Source organism: Podarcis muralis, chromosome 8, assembly GCF_964188315.1.
Source record: "Podarcis muralis chromosome 8, rPodMur119.hap1.1, whole genome shotgun sequence".
NCBI lineage: Eukaryota > Metazoa > Chordata > Lepidosauria > Squamata > Lacertidae > Podarcis > Podarcis muralis.
This window is the reverse complement of record NC_135662.1, coordinates 76,495,219-76,514,816: the sequence shown is the minus strand read 5'-3', so window position 1 is coordinate 76,514,816 and position 19,598 is coordinate 76,495,219. Positions and strand designations below refer to the sequence as shown.

The 19,598-nt window shown below is 45.4% G+C and overlaps 1 protein-coding gene across 2 annotated transcripts; it reads right to left on the bottom strand.

The window, feature by feature from the left end:
* Positions 1 to 442: 442 nt before the first annotated feature.
* On the bottom strand, positions 443 to 19,376 carry ZNF622 (zinc finger protein 622). 2 transcript variants are annotated; one of them, XM_028737962.2, is made up of 7 exons: positions 18,929 to 19,376; positions 14,715 to 15,317; positions 12,914 to 13,171; positions 11,568 to 11,730; positions 8,614 to 8,726; positions 2,276 to 2,419; positions 443 to 757 (listed from the first exon to the last, which is right to left on the bottom strand). In XM_028737962.2, the coding sequence occupies exons 1-7, from the start codon at positions 18,966 to 18,968 to the stop codon at positions 630 to 632; spliced, it is 1,449 nt and encodes a 482-aa protein (XP_028593795.2). In that variant the 5' UTR covers positions 18,969 to 19,376; the 3' UTR covers positions 443 to 629. The 2 variants fall into 2 exon arrangements, with proteins under 2 accessions (XP_028593795.2, XP_077789482.1); XM_077933356.1 differs by lacking the exon at positions 18,929 to 19,376 and adding an exon at positions 16,194 to 16,466.
* Between the last annotated feature and the right edge of the window lie 222 nt (positions 19,377 to 19,598).

The following is a 19,598-nucleotide window of genomic DNA, read 5'->3' as shown; positions in this document are numbered from 1 at the left end:
TGCTGCAAATGCCTCTCAAACTAACTCCTCTTTCTGAGCAGCTGCTCCCTGCAATACGGCCGTACCTTGGAAGTTGAATGGAATCCATTCCGGAAGTCCAAAATGTTCGGAAACCAAAGTGCGGCCTCTGATTGGCTGCAGGAAGCTCCTGCAGCCAATTGGAAGCCGTGGATGCCCCATTGGATGTTTGGTTTCCAAAAGAACATTCGAAAACGGGAACAGTCACTTCTGGGTTTCGATTGTTCAGGAGCCAATTTGTTCAGGAGCCAAGCGTTTGAGATCCAAGGTATGTGTGTGTGGATAAAACTGACCCCCTCACCTAACAGCGTTGTTCAAAGTGTTTGACACTTCCTCAGTAAACCTTTCAACTGTCTGAAGTGCAACTCAGCTGCACAGCATAGATACTTGAGAGCCGATACTGCGAATAACCAGCAAAACATGCTTTCTTATGCATAGGCTTTATTGATTTGAAGTCTGACAACCAGTTACACCGGGCTGAGATCTCCTTGGGAAACATGCTGAAACAGCAGCATGCAGTACCACACTTCTCTGCGACTGGATCTTCCTTCCACAGTATTGCAGAAAGAACGATGCAAGCTCAGGCTAGTCATGCTTATCGCTGGGCACATTCAGAACCTGACTTGCGCGCGGAAGTGCATCTGCTTTGTAGTGTTATTCTGCATGCTGGTCTTCAGCATCCACTTGGCCTTCATCCTCTGAAGGTACTGCATGTCACGCTCTCGAGCCAGTGCTGCTCCTGAAGTTATGGAGAAAGAGCCAACATTCAAGGTAAACGTAAAGGACCCCTGGACGGTTAAGTCCAGTCAAAGGCGTCTGTGGGGTTGCGGCTCTCATCTCGCTTTTCAGGCCGAGGAAGCCGCTGTCTGTCCACAGACAGCTTTCCGGGTCATGTGGCCAGCAGGACTAAACCGCTTCTGGCGCAACGGAACACCATGACGGAAACCAGAGCGCACGGAAATGCCGTTTACCTTCCCGCCACAACAGTACCCATTTATCTACTTGCACTGGCATGCTTTCGAAGTGCTAGGTTGGCAGGAGCTGGGACAGAGCAATGGGAGCTCATTCAATCATGGGGATACGAACCGCCGACTTTCTGATCGGCAAGCCCAAGAGGCTCAGTGGTTTAGACCACAGTGCCACCCGACTACCCCTTCCAACATTCAACACTTAACCTGAAGGCAAAGCAACTTTTATGATGAACAGAAGCACCCAGTCCTACAATGATGTCTGCACAGGTCTAGTGGCTTGCTACATAAAATGCAGTTGATGTTGGGAGATGTGTTAAATTTGGGCCCAGGAAGCATGCCTAAATTTGGCAATCAGTTAAATCTAGCCCAGCATTCTGTTTCTAAAAGCAGTTAGCCAGAAACCTCTAAAAATTCCCAAAGAATACACACACACACACACACACACACACACACACACACACACACACACAACTAGGCCCAGAGGGAAGTAACAGAATGCCTAGCCCAGGCATGTCCAAAGTCCGTTTTTGGGGGCAGTTATTTTCCTGGGATAAAACTTTAATCCTCAACAACTTTGGGGTAAAATTGTATGGCAGTTTATTTCCTGGGGTAAAATCCCCCCAAAAGCTCAACAACTTCAATCCTAAAAAAAGTTCAATAACTTTGGTTGGCCCTCACACATGTTCACTTCATCAAATCTGACCCTCTTTGAAAAAAGCTCTAGACAGATGCTAAAGGTAAAGGTCAAGGGACCCCTGACCATTAGGTCCAGTCGTGGCCGACTCTGGGGTTGCGGCACTCATCTCGCTTTATTGGCCGAGGGAGCCGGCGTACAGCTTCCAGGTCATGTGGCCAGCATGACTAAGCCGCTTCTGGCGAACCAGAGCAGCGCACGGAAACGCCGTTTACCTTCCCGCTGGAGTGGTACCTACTTGCACTTTGACGTGCTTTTGAACTGCTAAGTTGGCAGGAGCCGGGACCGTGCAACGGGAGCTCACCCCATCGTGGGGATTCGAACCGCCGACCTTCTGATTGGCAAGTCCTAGGCTCTGTGGTTTAACCCACAGCGCCACCCACGTCCCAGACAGATGCTACACACATGGAATTAAGAGAAACCAGCTCTTTGAAAAGGTATACCAACTAGTTCAGAATAAGAGAGAATAGCAGGCAGCTACTATAATTGGCTACTTCCAGGAAAATGTCCCTTCTTATGGCTGAAAAAGATGCCTCTCAAAGACAATGGCTAGTAACTGTATTGATATAACACCCTAATGCTGTTTGCTTACCTGTGCCGCCTGTCCATCCCAGAGCTTTATATTGCTGCAATACTCTGCCCACAGCATGTTTATTTTTAGAAACAGCCACAGCTCTTGAAGCACCAAACCGCTGCTTATAGTATCTCATCAATGAACGGTGACCGATCCGGGCACCTTTGTAAGAAGGAAATGTGAGTATTAAAGCAACAGAGTAGCTTTTAAAACAAAGGTAAACTGGAAAATGGGGTTATCATTAGCCACAGAATCCCAGAAACTCAGAATCCCATAAGGAAGTGGTTCCCAATTGCAGGAATGCGTAACCCACTCGGGGGATCTGTGAAACCATTTACATAACAAAAACTACCATAGAGATATCAACGTTTTCAAAAGTAGTGGGTCCATGGTTTGACTTCTGAAAAACAGGGAGTCCATAGTACTTAGCTAACTGGAAACCACTGCCATAAGGGAGGGTAAACAATGCCATTTAGGGTAGAAGTAACTGTAAATAACATACTATATAAAGAACATGTAGAGATTTATATCATACCTTCCAGATCTGCAAGGGGCAGCTTACTATACCAAACAAGACTAAACGATGTACAGTGGTACCTCAGTTTTTGAACGTAATCCATTCCGGAAGACTGTTCCAAGTTCCAAAACGTTCGAAAACTCAAAACGGAATTCTCAATACGGAAAACTCAGTACAGAAGCCACGTGGCAAGTTCAACTTCCGAGGCTTGTTCAAAAACTGAAGCTTTTACTTGCGGGTTTACGCAGTTCGAAAACTGAAATGTCCATCAATGGAGATGTTTGAAAACCAAGGTACCACTGTAGACTAAAATCCAGGTAAGAAGAACTCCACATGGAATACGGGAGACCCTGGTTGTTTATAATACAGTGGTACCTCAGGTTAAGTACTTAATTCGTTCCGGAGGTCCGTTCTTAAGCTGAAACTGTTCTTAACCTGAAGCACCACTTTAGCTAATGGGGCCTCCCGCTGCCGCCGTGCTGCCAGAGCACGATTTCTGTTCTCCTCCTGAAGCAAAGTTCTTAACCTGAAGCACTATTTCTGGGTTAGCGGAGTCTGTAACCTGAAGCGTCTGTAACCCGAAGTGTATGTAACCTGAGGCACCACTGTACTTACTTACGCACAAAGCAAACCTGAACATTTCACCATGATGCTAGACTGAACAAGCTTGCATATCTCTAGCACCAACAAACTATGGGTGTATAGAAAACACCCAATTCTACAGAAAGACCTATCTTTTACTTCCTTAAATCAGGGATTGGGCGGGGGGGGGGGGGTGGACCTGCAATCCAGCCCCCAGCTGTTCAGCATGAAGAATGTAAAACAGGTTTTTGATGATGTGTAAAGCATACAATTGCAGCTCCTTCCTCTGCAAACGGTTCTGTTGTAATAGTAGTAGTAATAATAATATTTTTTATTATTTATACCCCACTCACCCGGCTGGGTTTCCCCAGACACTCCGGGCGGCTTACAGCACATAAACAATTGTAAAACATTAGACAGAGCTTGCAGTTCTGCTTATAATCTGCATTCTTCTGCGGGACTTGCAAAGTCTTTCGCTTTCTGCATAGGCAGGACAGGTTTTTAGGGGGGGAAAGTCCCAACACCCTTTAACACAGTTTGGAAAAAACTATTCACAGAGAAAATGGACAGTGAAGCTCGAGTTACTAAAAATTAAATATATGCCTCTATTTCCATGGGAAACAGCTGTATGAGTGTTTAATGATTGCGTGTGGCCTCACCCACTATTGGAATGCAGTCCCCGACAGATTTCTACTGGGATAATATGACCCCCTTGTCCCCAAAACAGTTCCCAACCATGTTAAAAATGTGGTTCTCACTTCATTCTGAGAACTTCAGAATTCCATCCCATTGCAGTGAGTTGCAATGGCTCTTCAGAACTTCTAAGGATTTCACACATTTGGGGGTGGGGAGTTGAACACCCCTTTCTTTACGTACTGCCATAGCAGACTAGGTAAAGGTCAAGGGACCCCTGACCATTAGGTCCAGTCGCGGACGACTCTGGGGATGTGGCGCTCATCTCGCTTTACTGGCCGAGGGAGCTTGCGTACAGCTTCCGGGTCATGTGGCCAGCACAACTAAGCCACTTCTGGCGAGCCAAAGCAGCGCACAGAAACACTGTTTACCTTTCCGCCAGAGCGGTACCGATTTATCTACTTGCACTTTGACGTGCTTTCGAACTGCTAGGTTGGCAGGAGCAGGGACCGAGCAACGGGAGCTCACCCCGTCGCAGGGATTCAAACCGCCGACCTTCTGATCGGCAAGTCCTAGGCTCTGTGGTTTAACCCACAGCGCCCCCTTTTTTTTACGTACTGCCATAGCAGGCTACATGAAACAAAAAGGGAAAATGGCTAATTAACACTCTCTCCCTCTCTCTTAGGCTTTTCTTCTCTTCAGTTTTGGTTAAGTGATGCTCTATCAGGGTGGATAAAAATCAATGATTTTTTTAAATGGATTTTAAAAAAATTAATTGGATTTTTTCATTTAAATTGGTTTTTTTAAAAAAAATCTTTTGGAGGAAAAATATTTCTAAAGATAGTTTTCTATTTAAGTTACATTATAGTCCAAAGGCTAGTCATCAGGAAAAAAGAATTTGTTTTAAGTTTTTCATGTGTGCTAAAACTCATTCTAACATTTTAAAAAATGTTTAACCACATCACAACAAACATGGATACATTTGCTATAATGTTATTGTTGTAGTTAAATAAACTGTTTAAACTATTATTAAGGAAATTATTATTTTTCTCCTTCCAATAAAGTACAGCAGAAAAGTTGTCCAAATATAAACAGCTAACTTACTAAACCTCACAAAAATTCCATGAACATTTGTCTATGTATTTCTAATAGTATAACCAAATCAGTAATTTTTGATATAACCGTAAAAAAAATATTCTTCCAAAAATGAAACCTTTACCTGGTTCTAAATATTAAGATTATACCAGCAAGAATGAGTCTTTCTGTAAAAAAATGATTTAAATCAAGTCTTATTGACTAGTGATTTAAATCAATTTGATTTAAATCAAATCCACCCTGTGCTCTAATGTATTTTCAATGCGACTTCTTCATGTTGCTCTGTTTACTCCTTATCATTTTTTGTAAAATCCTAGCAGCAAAATTAACAGCTAACGCCTTGCAAGCACTAAAACTGTATTTGCTGAATCAGCCACAGCATTAGAAACATAGCCCTCAACGGTAATGCTTGGTCAAAATTCTCCCCTGGCAAATTATTCTTAACAGAGCATATAGTTCAGAGCTACCCCAAAGCAAAAAGAGCACAAGATCATCATGGATTTGTGTGTCTGTGTATCTGGGGAGGTGAGAGAACACAAAGAACTGACTGGCTGAAACAAGAAGAGGGGAGCTTTGAACAATCAGAGACTTCCAGTGTGTTGTGTTCCCTACATGCACACTGCGACCCAAGTCTGATATACTGGAATAGAAAGTATCGTATTCCACACCCATGTGAATGTGTTGACAACTTCGAACAACGTTTGTCATGGGAACAATATCTCGTAAACAAGCAGAGTTCAGGAATCGGAATGCTAGCATCCCGAAAGTGCCATCTAGTGGCTTACATGTTTAAATATTTGCATCAACAGTTTAAATTTGGGGTCAGCAAAGTTTTTCAGCAGGGGGCCGGTCCACTGTCCCTCAGACCTTGTGGGGGGCCAGTCTATATTTTGAAGAAAAATAATGAATGAATTCCTATGCCCCACAAATAACTCAAGAGATGCATTTTAAATAAAAGCACACATTCTACTCATGTAAAAACGCGCTGATTCCTGGACCATCCGCGGGCCGGATTTAGAAGGCGATTGGGCCGGATCCAGCCCCCAGGCCTTAGTTTGCTTACCCATGGTTTAAAAGCCTGAGCTAGACATCACCTATACAAAAGTGTGTTGATAACATACAAATCACAGAGTGTTCTCTCTAAGCACTGCCCTCAGTATGTGATGACGCTGCACTGTAATGTGCTAGAAATCACTCACAAGGCTCTGAAAGAGAGCATTTCATTTCATTTGCAGCCCACCTTTATCATATGTTACCACCAATTTTCTTTTTTTTATAAAAAAGAACTTTCCTGTCCCCATAAGGATTTTTAATCCGTGAAAGAGAACTCTAACAGGCGCAGAATCCTGAGACCTCACACTCTACTTTGCTGGTTTAAATCAAATTCTTTGTTTTGCTCTCCCATTTAAAGCACATACTTCCTTTAGAGTGGCATAAATGTGGATCTCAAGGCTAGACCCGCCGGGGTCACAGCAGAACTGTGTTGTCATACGCCTGCAGACCTCTCCTATGAGATTTTTAAAGCCGGGAAGTGATTTCCCCATTTCTCAGACAGCGCAATATTAAAGACACACGTACGAAAATGACCAGCAAGCTTAAGGGGTGTGCCTGGGAATTTTGCAAGGTGATTGCTGCTGCAAGTCAACCAAATGGAAAGGTTAGCACCGTCCCCATCTATTAGCTGCACTGAAAGTAATGGAACAAACCGTTTATTCATGATTAGTACATGACCGTATTTTTTGCTCTATATGGAGAGCAAAACAGCGAATGCAGGCTGCGCAGCTATCCGAGAAGCCAGAACAGCAAGAAAAATTGCTGCTTTCACTGCGTAGCGATCCCTCTTGCTGTTCTGGCTTCTGAGATTCAAAATATTTTTTTTCTTGTTTTCCTCCTCCAAAAACTAGGTGCGAAAAATACGGTACATTCCACTTTTATTTCAACATGGAACTTAAGGCAGCGAAGTTAAGGCTTCCCAAGGCTGCTGTATAGCTTGTGCCTTCAGACCTTGATTGGAACATTGCATGTTAAGTCTATAACGTTCAGTGTGCTCACTGTGAATGCTGCCACACTGAAGTCAACACAACTTTCTTCTGAGTATGCCTTATAAGATTGGAGAGCACAGGCAGAGATGCAATAACGTGGCACACACTGGGCTGAGGTCTTTTTTCTTTAAGACTCTTCTCTTAGGGATGGATAAGAAACAAAGGCCCTCAACAGCCCTGCCCCACAAAGTTCTTGTTGACTAATCCCACTGCAACAGACTCGACTTCTCCACGCACATCAACCCAACCATCAGTGGATCAACAACTGATGGAGCAAGGAACTTGCTTCAGGGGGTCAAAATCTGCCAACGGATGCTGGTTCCTGGACAGAGGCATGCACACACCGCAGTCATAGCATTAGTAAAAAAACTGGGTGTCCACCAGTATGCGGATGATACCCAGCTCTACCTCTCCTTCAGATCAGAACCAGTGATGGTGGTGAAGGTCCTGTGTGAGTGCCTGGAGGCGGCTGGCAGATGGATGATGGCTAACAGACTGAGGTTGAATCCTGACAAGACAGAAGTACTGTTTTTTGGGGGACAGGGGGCGGGTGGGTGTGGGGGACTCCCTGGTCCTGAATAGGGTAACTGTGCCCCTGAAGGTCCAGGTGCGCAGCCTGGGAGTCATTTTGGACTCACAGCTGTCCATGGAAGTGCAGGTTAATTCTGTGTCCAGGGCAGCTATCTACCAGCTCCATCTTGTATGCAGGCTGAGACCCTACCTGCCCACAGAGTGTCTTGCCAGGGTGGTGCATGCCCTGGTTATCTCCCGCTTGGACTACTGCAATGCGCTCTAAGTGGGGCTACCTTTGAAGGTGACCTGGAAACTACAACTAATCCAGAATGCGGCAGCCAGACTGGTGACTGGGAGTGGTTGCTGGAACCATATAACACTACTCATAAAGGATCTTCACTGGCTCCCAGTACGTTTCTGAGCACTATTCAAAGTGTTGGTGCTGACCTTTAAAGTCCTAAACGGCTTCAGCGCAGTATACCTGAAAGAGCGTCTCCACCCCCATTGTTCAGCCCAGACACTGAGGTCCTCCTCAGAGGGTCTTCTGCTGGTTCCCTCACTATGAGAAGTGAGGTGACAGGGAATCAGGCAGAGGGCCTTCTCGGTAGTGGCACCCGCCCTGTGGAACGCCCTCCCTTCAGATGTCCAGGAGATTAAAAAATTACACAACTTTTAGAAGACATCTGAAGGCAGCCCTGTATTCGGAGGTTTTTAATGCTTGAAGTTTTATATTTTTGGATATGCTGTAAGCCACCCATAGTAGCTGGGGAAACCCAGCCAGATGGGTGGGGTATAAATAAAAAAAATAGTATTATTATTTAATATTCTGGGGAAAGGCAGGGACAGCTCACCTTCAAGGCAAGTCATTTAGAAGGCAACTGTGTGAACCACCCAGCCTGACTTGCACTAATTGCTACTGAATCTGTAAAGTGATCACTTGGGATGATCCTGGTTTATTTCAAGAATACACATACCTGAAGGTAAAATCAGCTCCATTGAATCATCATCATAATCCAAATTCTTCTCTGGTGGCAGTTCTTCAGACATCTCTGCACCATCTCCTTCCTGATAGTCAGGATAAGTGCTCCTATGAAACAGAAATAACAGCTCAACCTCAAGACCAGCTACCAACAAGTGATGTACACAGGTTACCCATTAAAACTTCTGAGGAGGAGGTGAAAGTCTCTTTTGAGTAATATGCCACAAACGGCTACATATACTCCAGAACTCTGACACCAAAGCCACTGCAAGGTTCTGGAATAGCGTTCGAATGAGACTTGGCTTCTCAACACACCCAAAGCTGATCTTCTCATTCACAACTGTCAAGTAGTATAACCCTACCAGGACCAGGAAAACAGGAAGGCGCCAAGCACAGGAAAATCAGGAAACGTGGAGGTTTTAGATGAGAGCTAGAGGATTGCAACACTTTAGATGAGAGCTAGAGGACCGCATATCTCAATGCTCCCCTTTGAAAAAATTAAAAAGGAATAGAAGAACTCCTGTACTTATACCAGGGAGAAAGGTTCTAGCATAGCTCTCACTGTGATGCGCTAGTTTTCTACATGCAAGGAGTCTGCATTGTTTCTATGGGGATAAGCAAGAATGAAATCCCTCACCTTAACCTAGAATGGTACAGTCCCAGCTGACTGTCACCCACAATGGTCTACGGATGCCTGTTTTAAAGCTCTTTTTGCTTTTAATGCTTTATGATGTTACTGTTTGAATTTATGTTTTTATGTTATTGTAAACTGCTGTGATATATATTTATGATATAGCTGTATATATTTTGATGCAACAAACAAACAAACAAACAAACAAACAAACAAACAAACAAGGCTATACTATTATTCTAGTCTGCTGTAAAAGAACACACTGTATCCATATGATGGGGCTATACAACAATAACCTAACAGAATGTAGGTTTTAAGTTAAAAGGTTATCGCTGGAGACCAAGTACCAGTGGCAAGGTGGAGACAGTGGTTGTATTCAGATGATCAAATCCTGGCTTAATATACCATCTTAATAAATGGCCTAATGGCATAATAACATATAGTTAAGCCAAAATATGATTGTCCAAATCTTGGGTAGTTAAAAAAACAGGGGAACGGTTTCTAGACATATGGGAATTTAAGTAACTTCTTATTGAACACCACCAAAAGTTTAAAACAATCTAGATGTCAAGTCTTTTTTTATTATTAAATAGCCTTCTTGTTTCTGAGCTTACCAGGCAATTGCAGATTTGACTTCTTTCCCCTTGTACATGCGACAGTTTGAAGAGTTAAGTTATACAGCTGAAGCACAGAAACCCTTAAGAATTCCACTGTGGGTTCCCCTGTACTCAAGTTTACATTTACTACAACGTTTAAGGGTTAGGGTCCGCAATGACTAGCGGATGCTGAACGCCAACTCATAGCGTATGTTGGCCACCGAATAGTAAATATTTTGGTGAAAAGCAGCCTATACATTTTACAAAATAAAACACTTTGCATTAGAGCAGCCTGCTGAAGGGAAAATTTAGTATTATCAGCACAACCTTCTTTGAAGTTCTATTTTAGATTCAAAAGGGCTTATGCAAAAGTGATTTCTGGTAGATTGTGGCCCATATTTCTTGGTCCATCAGCTGGTACACCATCAGCTGCTACACCTGGGACGTGGGTGGCGCTGTGGGTTAAACCACTGAACCTAGGAGTTCCTGATCAGAAGGTTGGTGGTTTGAATCCCCGCGATGGGGTGAGCTCCCGTTGCTCAGTTCCTGCTCCTGCCAACCTAGCAGTTCAAAAGCACGTCAAAGTGCAAATAGATAAATAGGTACCACTCCGGCGGGAAGGTAAACGGCATTTCCATGTGCTGCTCTGGTTCGCCAGAAGCGGCTTAGTCATGCTGGCCACATGACCCGGAAGCTGTATGCCAGCTCCCTCGGCCAATAAAGCGAGATAAGCGCCGCAACCCCAGAGTTGGTCACGACTGGACCTAATGGTCAGGGGGTCCCTTTACCTTTACCTTATCCTGTGGGCTCAGATTAACTGACTACCTTTTAACATGTTTCCGATGTACATTTCCCCTCCGCTGCCTACACCAAAGGATCATAGCTATCCAGCACCCTTGCTTGTTCAGCTAAATGTCTAGCAAGCATCTGTCCCACTGCTGCAGAAATTCTTGTCAAATAAAATGTTTGGGCTTCACGTGAGCATATAAGCAAGCTTGTAGCCAAACAGACTTCTGAAAGGTCAAATGGATTTTTGGGGAAGCCACTGGTTTTCAAGAGGCTAACAGACATGTCAGCAATCAAGTGAGAAGAAGGCTGCTTCCACGTTAACAAAGCCCCACACCGCTCCAGTGAGCGAACACTTTGTGAGCAAGCAGAATAAAGCGACTTGTTTCCAATGCCAGGATCCAACCATGGTTAGAGAGCAGCAGCAGCAGCAGGAAAGTAGTATGTTACTCTGCCCACCCACGAGAGTCTTGCTTGTGTATGTTACCCTAGTAGCATAATACTAGTAAAGGTAAAGGGACCCCTGACCATTAGGTCCAGTCATGGCCGACTCTGGGATTGCGACGCTCATCTCGCTTTATTGGCCGAGGGAGCCGGCGTACAGCTTCCGGGTCATGTGGTCAGCATGATTAAGCCGCTTCTGGCGAACCAGAGCAGCACACGGAAACGCCGTTTACCTTCCCGCCGGAGCGGTACCTATTTATCTACTTTTGATGTGCTTTCAAACTACTAGGTTGGCAGGAGCAGGGACTGAGCAACGGGAGCTCACCCCGTCGCGGGGATTTGAACCGCCGACCTTCTGATTGGCAAGTCCTAGGCTCTGTGGGTAACCCACAGCGCCACCCATGTCCCAGCACAATACTAGACCAATGCAAATGCCAAAATTGAAACGTTTCATTTGCTGTGTGTCTAAATTTGGCCGCTGCCCTTTCCCACCTGAAGTCATAGAAGTCTGCAAACTCCAGAGCAGCATCTCCTTCCGTGAAGAGCTTGCAGTGGCTTTTGTCGTTCATATGGGCCTGCACAGCTTCCGTCGTGTAGAAGGATTTCCCCTTCTCATTGCACCACAGGCAGATCTTCCCAATGCCAACCTTCTCTCCTGTAGGTTGTGAGGAGAAAGATACACACACTGTACTCTCCCATCTTATGCTAACGCAACGTATTTGGTGGTTTCACAGCATTCTACAGCCCAAAAGTTGTTCTACTGTACATCAGGGATGGGAAACCTGTGTGTTGCTGAACTCCCAAATCAAATTAACCCCGTGGAAGTTTTAAGTCTAGCAACATCTGGAAGACCACACCCCTGCTTCACATTATACAGTAAATACAAAAATGTTCACAAATAAAATATTAAAGAGGTAGGGTAAAGGACCCCTGGACGGTTAAGTCCAGTCAAAGGCGACTATGGGGTTGTGGCACTCATGACTGCGTGAAATTTATTACAGTCCCAAACCAGATTCACATACCGGACTAAGTGAACATGAAACACAATAGAATTAAGTTTGTACAGTAGAATTTAGTTTGTTACAATAGAATTAAGTTTGCGGCACTCATCTCACTTTCAGGCCAAGGGAGCCGGCGTTTGTCCACAGACAGCTTTCCAGGTCATGTGGCCAGCAGGACTAAACTGCTTCTGGTGCAATGGGACACTGTGATGGAAACCACAGCACACAAAAATGCCGTTTACCTTCCCGCCGCAGCAGCAACTATTTATCTACTTGCACTGGAGTGCTTTTGAACTGCTAGGTTGGCAGGAGCAGGGACAGAGCAACGGAAGCTCACCCCATCGCTGTGATTTGAACTGCCGACCTTCCGATCGGCAAGCCCAAGTGGCTCAGTAGTTTAGATCACAGCGCCACCCGCGTCCCCCACAAATATAATAGCCTTGTATCAGTTCACCTCGCAATAATTTCCTAATTATCTATGTATTTCTAATAGTTAACCAAATAGTTAACCAAATCCGTAATTTTTGATATAACTGTAAAAACTACTCTGAAAATTTATTATTCAAAAAATGAAACCTTCATCTGGTTGTAAATATTAAGATTATACCAGCAAGAATGAGTCTTTCTGTAAAAAAAAAAAAAAAAAAGATTTAAATCAAATCTTACTGACTAGGGATTTAAATCGCGATTTAAATTTGATTTAAATCAAATCCACCCTGTTTCAAATGATATGTATTTTGCTCTGAGGAAAAACACTGAGATGAATGCCACATGATGCCCTCTTAAAATCAACAAGAGAACTTGAGATAGTTGAGGCTGGCATGTCTTAAGACTTACCCAAGTACTTAATCAGACCTCTGATATCCACAAGATATTCTATATCTGGAATAAAGAAACTGTGAACTTTTGTCATGTGGGACACATTCTTCATGAGGCAGCTTGAATGGTGGGAACAGAATAAGCAGTCAGTTACTGGGATCGCGTCTGAGCTGGGGTGATCCTTCCCAGACACACTCTCCTCGGCCTCATCTTGGATTCCTTCCATTGGTCCTTCTTCAACCTCCAGATCTTCATCTGAGTCTACATCCTCCCAACCTTTCAAACCAAGCGAAAGCGAAAGCTTAGGAGGAATCTTTTCATGCTGAGCAAAAGATGCAGGTTAACCATTCAATACAAGCGGCAGGCTAGTGATCTCATAATTATGAATGGTCTACCATCCCCTTGATTGCTCCCAAAATCATTTGGGCTGCTTGAGCGTTCAAGGCGAACACTAAAAAAACTCCCTAAGAACACTGTGCTGTCTTCTTTTTAGTGCCTGCTTAAAAAATTTTTTGTTTAGGCTTTAACTTTGTATTAATTTGGTGACAGTTGGTTGTTGTTTTTTGAAAATCAATAATAACAATAACAATAATTTCCCCAGCCCCAACAGAACACGATAAAACATCAAACATTAAAAACTTCCCTAAAGAGGGCTGCCTTCAGAAGTCTTCTAAAAGTCAGATAGTTGTTTATTTCCTTGACATCTGGTGGGAGGGCATTCCACAGGGCGGGCGCCACTACCAAGAAGGCCCTCTGCCTGATTCCCTGTAACCTCACTTCTCGTAGTGAGGGAACCAGTAGAAGACCCACAGAGCTGGACCTCAGTGTCTGGGCTGAACGATGGGGGTGGAGACGCTCTTTCAGGCATACTGGGCGAAGGCCATATAATTGGCAAAAAACCCCCACATTTTTCTTTAGGCAAGTCTGTTGAGACGAAGCTACATATGTTTTACCTCCTTTGAGCTACTATGAATTCTAACAATCCTTCGGAATGTTTTTCTATACATGTATTTTAACCATTGTTATCAATAATTTTATTGCTCTATATTTTTGTAACCAACTTAGCGGTTTTCTTACAATCAAGTGGTATAAATTTTTTGTTAAAACAATTTTTTAAAAAATATTCAAGCAGCCCAAATTCTCCCTATCTCCTCTATATTTTCAGCCTAGATATAAACTGCTGATTTGAACTAGCTGCTGTACAAAGCCTATGAATGGGACTTTCTAATAAACCAGGGGTCAGACAACACAAACACATGTTGTTGTTGACCACCTCCCATCAGCCTCAGCCAACATGGCCAGGAATTATGGGAATTGTAGTCCAGAAGATCTCCCAGTACGTTTCCGAGCACAATTCAAAGTGTTGATGCTGACCTTTAAAGCCCTAAACGGCCTCAGTCCAGAATACCTGAAGGAGCGTCTCCACCCTCATCGTTCAGCCCAGACACTGAGATCCAGCACTGAGGGCCTTCTGGCGGTTCCCTCACTGCAAGAAGTGAGGATACAGGGAACCAGAAAGATGGGCCTTCTCGGTAGTGGCACCCACCCTGTGGAACACCCTTCAGATGAGAAGGAAATAAGCAGCTATCCTATTTTTAAAAGACATCTGAAGGCAGCCCTGTGCAGGGAAGTTTTTAATATTTAACGCTGTATTATTTTTAACACTTGATTGGTAGCTGCCCAGAGTGGCTGGGGAAACTCTATTATTATTATTATTATTATTATTATTATTATTATTATTATTATGGCTTTTCCTGTGCTAAAGCATCCAAAATCCTCAAAAGACTGCTGCCAGAATAAACTGCCCTTGCCCTGCTACCTTCTTCCATATCGTCGGCCTCCTCTTCTTCCTCCGATTGTTCTCTTGCCAGCTTCTTGGCCTGTTCCTCAAACCACTGCAGCCGGGGAGCTTTTTCCGCACGCTCTCTGCTACTTTCCGCAGCAACTGAAGACCCAGCAGCACCGCCAGGCAAGAAGGGAGCCTTCTTTGGAGACAGGGAGGGCTGGGCTCTGATGGCTTGCTGGATGGCAGCATTCATGGCATCTTTGTCGACATTCTCTTGAGCGAGGCCTTTCTCCAAGTTCTTCTCGTTCAGGAGTTCGACCTTCTTGCTGACCGCCTGGACGGCTTTCTTCTCGAGCTCCAGGTGCTTCTTGGACTTCAGGTGGTTCTCGTAAGCGTTGAAGTTGGAGAACCTCTTGCTGCAAGCCGTGCAGTAGGTAGCAGTCGCCTTGTTCTGCTCCTCCAGCCCGGCTCTCTGCGCCAGAACCCTCTCCTGGAAGTTCTCAGCAGTGACAGGTGGCATCTCGGCGACTTTCCGTTTCAGGTTGTACCTGTGCCAGTCGGTCTTGTAGTGGGCACGCTGGACATCGGCATCCTTGAAAGCCACGCGGCAAGTGATGCAAGTGTACGACGCCACGGCTGGAGAGGAAGGAGAACACACAAACGCCATAATACAGGTTAGCCAAGCCAAGCAGAAGCCTGAAATTCAGCTTAACACAACGGTCTTAGGCATGCCTTATACAGTGGTAAAAAAAAAGGTAAAGGTACCCCTGCCCGTAAGGGCCAGTCTTGCCAGACTCTAGGGTTGTGCGCTCATCTCACTCCATAGGCCGGGAGCCAGCGCTGTCCGCAGACACTTCCGGGTCACGTGGCCAGCGTGAGAAGCTGCATCTGGCAAGCCAGCGCAGCACACGGAACGCCGTTCACCTTCCCGCTGGTAAGCGGTCCCTATTTATCTACTTGCACCCGGGGGTGCTTTCAAACTGCTAGGTTGGCAGGCGCTGGGACCGAACGACGGGAGCGCACCCCGCCGCGGGGATTCGAACCGCCGACCTTTTGATCGGCAAGTCCTAGGCGTTGAGGCTTTAACCCACAGCGCCACCCGCATCCCTCATATACAGTGGTACCTCAGGTTAAGTACTTAATTCGTTCCGGAGGTCCTTACCTAACCTGAAACTGTTCTTAACCTGAAGCACCACTTTAGCTAATGGGGCCTCCCGCTGCTACTGCGCCGCCAGAGCCCGATTTCTGTTCTCATCCTGAAGCAAAGTTCTTAGCCTGAAGCACTATTTCTGGGTTAGCGGAGCCTGTAACCTGAAGCGTATGTAACCTGAGGTACCACTGTATTAACAGGAATAAAACAGGCAACCTGGGAGGGGAGGAATTTTACACATCCCATGGATCTAAAAACAGAGGTTAATGAAACATGTGGTACAATCTGAACAAACACTTCGAAGTCCCATTGGTTTCTCCAACAAACAAAATCAGCATCTGGCACACCGGCTGAGACCCTACCTGCCCACAGATTGTCTTGCCAGAGTGGTGCGCACTCGGGTTATCTCCTGCTTGGACTACTGCAATGTGTGTGGGGCTACCTTTGAAAGTGACCCGGAAACTACAATTAATCCAGAATGCGGTAGCTAGACTGCAGACTGGGAGTGGCTGCCGGCACCATATAACACCGGTCTTGAAAGACCTACACTGGCTCCTGTGACGTTAACATATATGAGAGAGTGCTGGAGGGGAAATAGTTAAATAGGTTGCACAGACAGGACCCAGGGGGGTGGAGTCAGTGGGTCTATAAAACTAGTTCTGGGAGGAGTTCGTTGGGAGTTGTGGGTGGGTATTTGGTTGGATTTCATTGGTTGGCTGGTTGGGAAAGGCAGTTGGTAATAGAGAGACAGTTAGGGGAGTTGGCCCTTGAGTGTGGGGGAAGGTAGCAGAGATAGAGAGAGGAACATAAGACTAAGGAAGTAAAGAGGAACACCGTTTGGTATGCTGTAAAAGTTTTGTGTCTGAAATAAAATACACTCTTCTTTATTAATTAAAAAGCTGACAGAGACTGAAGTGATTTTACCAGGGAGGACCTGGTTGGTGGCAGCGGATTAGTGGTGTACGGGTCAAGAGTCCGTGAGACGACCGGGGGCTCCGTACGAACGCCACAGCTCCCAGTACATTTCCGAGCACAATTCAAAGTGTTGGTGCTGACCTTTAAAGCCCCAAACGGCCTTGGCCCAGTATACCTGAAGGAGCGTCTCCACCCCCATCGTTCAGCCTGGACACTGAGGTCCAGCTCCGAGGGCCTTCTGGCGGTTCCCTCACTGCTGAGAAGTGAAGCTACAGGGAACCAGGCAGAGGGCCTTCTCAACAGTGGTGCCCACCCTGTGGAACGCCCTCCCATCAGATGTCAAGGAAATACAGTAAACAACTATCTGACTTTTAGAAGACATCTGAAGGCAGCCCTGTTTAGGGAAGTTTTTAATGTTTGATTGCTTTATTGTTATTATTATTATTCTGTTGGGAGCTTCCCAGAGTGGCTGGGGAAACCCAGCCAGATGGGCGGGGTATAAATAATAAATTATATTATTATTATGCTTTATATTAACAGGAAAAAACAGGCAACCTGGGAGGGCAGGAATTTTACACACCCCGTGGATCTAAAAATAGAGCTTAATTAAATATGCAGCACAATCCAAACAAAAAACTTTGAAGTCCTATTGATTTCCCCAACAGACAAAATCAGCGCAATATTGTTGGCATCTGTCTGTCTCAAGAAGCAAAGAGATGAAGTAAAACCACCAAAGCGACTTCCCAGGAGCGCAAGCCTGGGTAGTGTGTGTGGAGGTCCTGGGCTGCCCAGACAACAAGACTCCCCTCTTGGCCTCACTGATGTGGTCCAGAGGAAAGCAGAATCAGCTTGGCTGCAGGAGTTGCCAGAGGGAGCCATACAAGGCACCATCCAACCATCTTAGGGAATCCACTCTGGATTTGTGTTGTGTTCTCCGAAAAGGCCGTGGAGGTTTGGGATAAGTGTTTTCCTTCTTTTAGCTTTTCAAGCTGCACTGGCTCCCGGTGGAGTACAGGGTCAGATTTAAGGTGCTGCTTTTGACCTTTAAAGCCCTTCACGGCCTAGGACCCTCGTACCTACGGGACCGCCTCTCCCGGTATGCCCCACGGAGAGCCTCAAGGTCCATAAATAGCAACACCCTAGTGGTCCCGGGTCCTAAGGAAGTTAGATTAGCTTCAACCAAAGCCAGGGCCTTTTCAACACTGGCCCCAGCCTGGTGGAACGCTCTGTCTCCTGAGACCAGGGCCCTGCAGGATCTGATTTCTTTCTGCAGGGCCTGTAAGACAGAGTTGCTCTGCCTGGCCTTTGGCTTGGAGCCAATTTGATTCCCTCCCCCTCTTTCTTTTTCCTTTTTCCTTTCTCCTCCTGTGATGAGGCTGCATTTTAATATTTTAATGTTTCAATATTTTAATTGTTGTATTTTAATCTTGTTTTTAAGTTGTATTCATTCAACTTGTTTTTATTATTGCTTGTTAGCCACCCTGAGCCCTGCCTTGGCTGGGGAGGGCGGGGTATAAATAAAAATTATTATTATTATTATCAGATGGTCTGTCTTTCCAGGTTGATGAGCTCAATCCGCCCCTACAGCACAATATGCTAACAAAGTAACACTAAGGTACATATTGGCAGGGTAAATCCCAATTAGTATTTTCCACAGAACCAGTAAGAGAAGGAAATGCACTAGTTGGTAGGGCCTGTTTAGTTTTTCAACTTCCATTTTCAAAAAATGAGGGGTGCTAAAAAGTTATAACGTGACTAGGGAATTCAAAAGGTCCTTTGGTTAAATTAATGTAACTTAAGTTTTTGCTTGGTAAATAAAATGTGTGCAATAGTGCATACAAATCCTTAAAAACGATTGCCAAGTACTTGCAGTTATATTATTTATTATATATTTATATATTGTACATATTTTCTATTACCTGGCACTTTCAGAAGACAAAATTAAAATTCTCTGGCCTTCCGAGAGCAGTTCATTTGCTTCTTATTCAAATGTACCCTTACCAACCCAAATGCTGTCCAGTCACAAAAATAAGAGATTTAAATTCCTCATGCCCCAAAACATGTTTTTCAGATCCCCTCACTGAATAAATAGGCAAACATTAAATTTCAGCTCCTGAACTGACACGCCCTAAATGAACGGGGCACCTGGCTCCATCGTCACAGAGACTTTGCACCATCCTACCTGACGTCGCCGGACAGTCGGGCGACTCGCTGCTGCTCATAATCCAGCGGCTGGAAAGGCCGCGTCGGAAGCAAAAGTAGTTGTTCTTATTAGAAAGAAAAAAAGATATCAGCTATTCCAATCCTGAACGACGACACGGAACGCTGGTGAAAGAAGGCAGCGCGATGGAACGTTGAGCGTGGGAAAGAGAACGCTGAGCGTGGGAAAGAGAACGCTGAGCGTGGGAAAGAGAACGTTGGAGCGGCGAAGATTCCACCGAACTTTGATCACTGTCGGCTCCAAAGACGCAACGCTTCCCTTCCCTTTTCCCGGCCTCGCAGCCACGCTTCAACATCGAAGCTTTTCCTTCTCGCTCGCAGGAAGAGGAAGACGGCTTTGACGGTTATTTCCCGCTTCCTCCTCCTTCTCTCGCGCGCCCTCTGCGTGCACGGAGGGTTACATGCTGCGCCGTGTTGTTCTCCCCCTTTTTCCAGCGGCGCAAAGAGGGGCAACCGACCCTTTTGCGTGCCCCACAAGGCAGCGGCTGGAAAAGAGGAGGGAAGGGCCCAGCTTGGACGCCCCCAGCCCATAGTGCCACCCGCTTTTACGCGCGAGAGTCACGGAAGGCAGCGTCTGGTTCTCTGAGGTTCTTCTCGGTTGCCCTCCGTATCCACTCCGGGCGCTGCGCGAT

Bases quoted from the DNA above. Each gene is read 5' to 3' on its own strand.
- ZNF622 (XM_028737962.2), bottom strand. From the start codon at position 18,968: ATGAGCAGCAGCGAGTCGCCCGACTGTCCGGCGACGTCAG. The intron at 11,731-12,913 runs GTAAGTCTTAAG...CACAACCTACAG, and splicing joins AGGTCTGATTAAGTACTTGG to GAGAGAAGGTTGGCATTGGG. The intron at 8,727-11,567 runs GTGGGAAAGGGC...TCTGTTTCATAG, and splicing joins GCAGACTTCTATGACTTCAG to GAGCACTTATCCTGACTATC.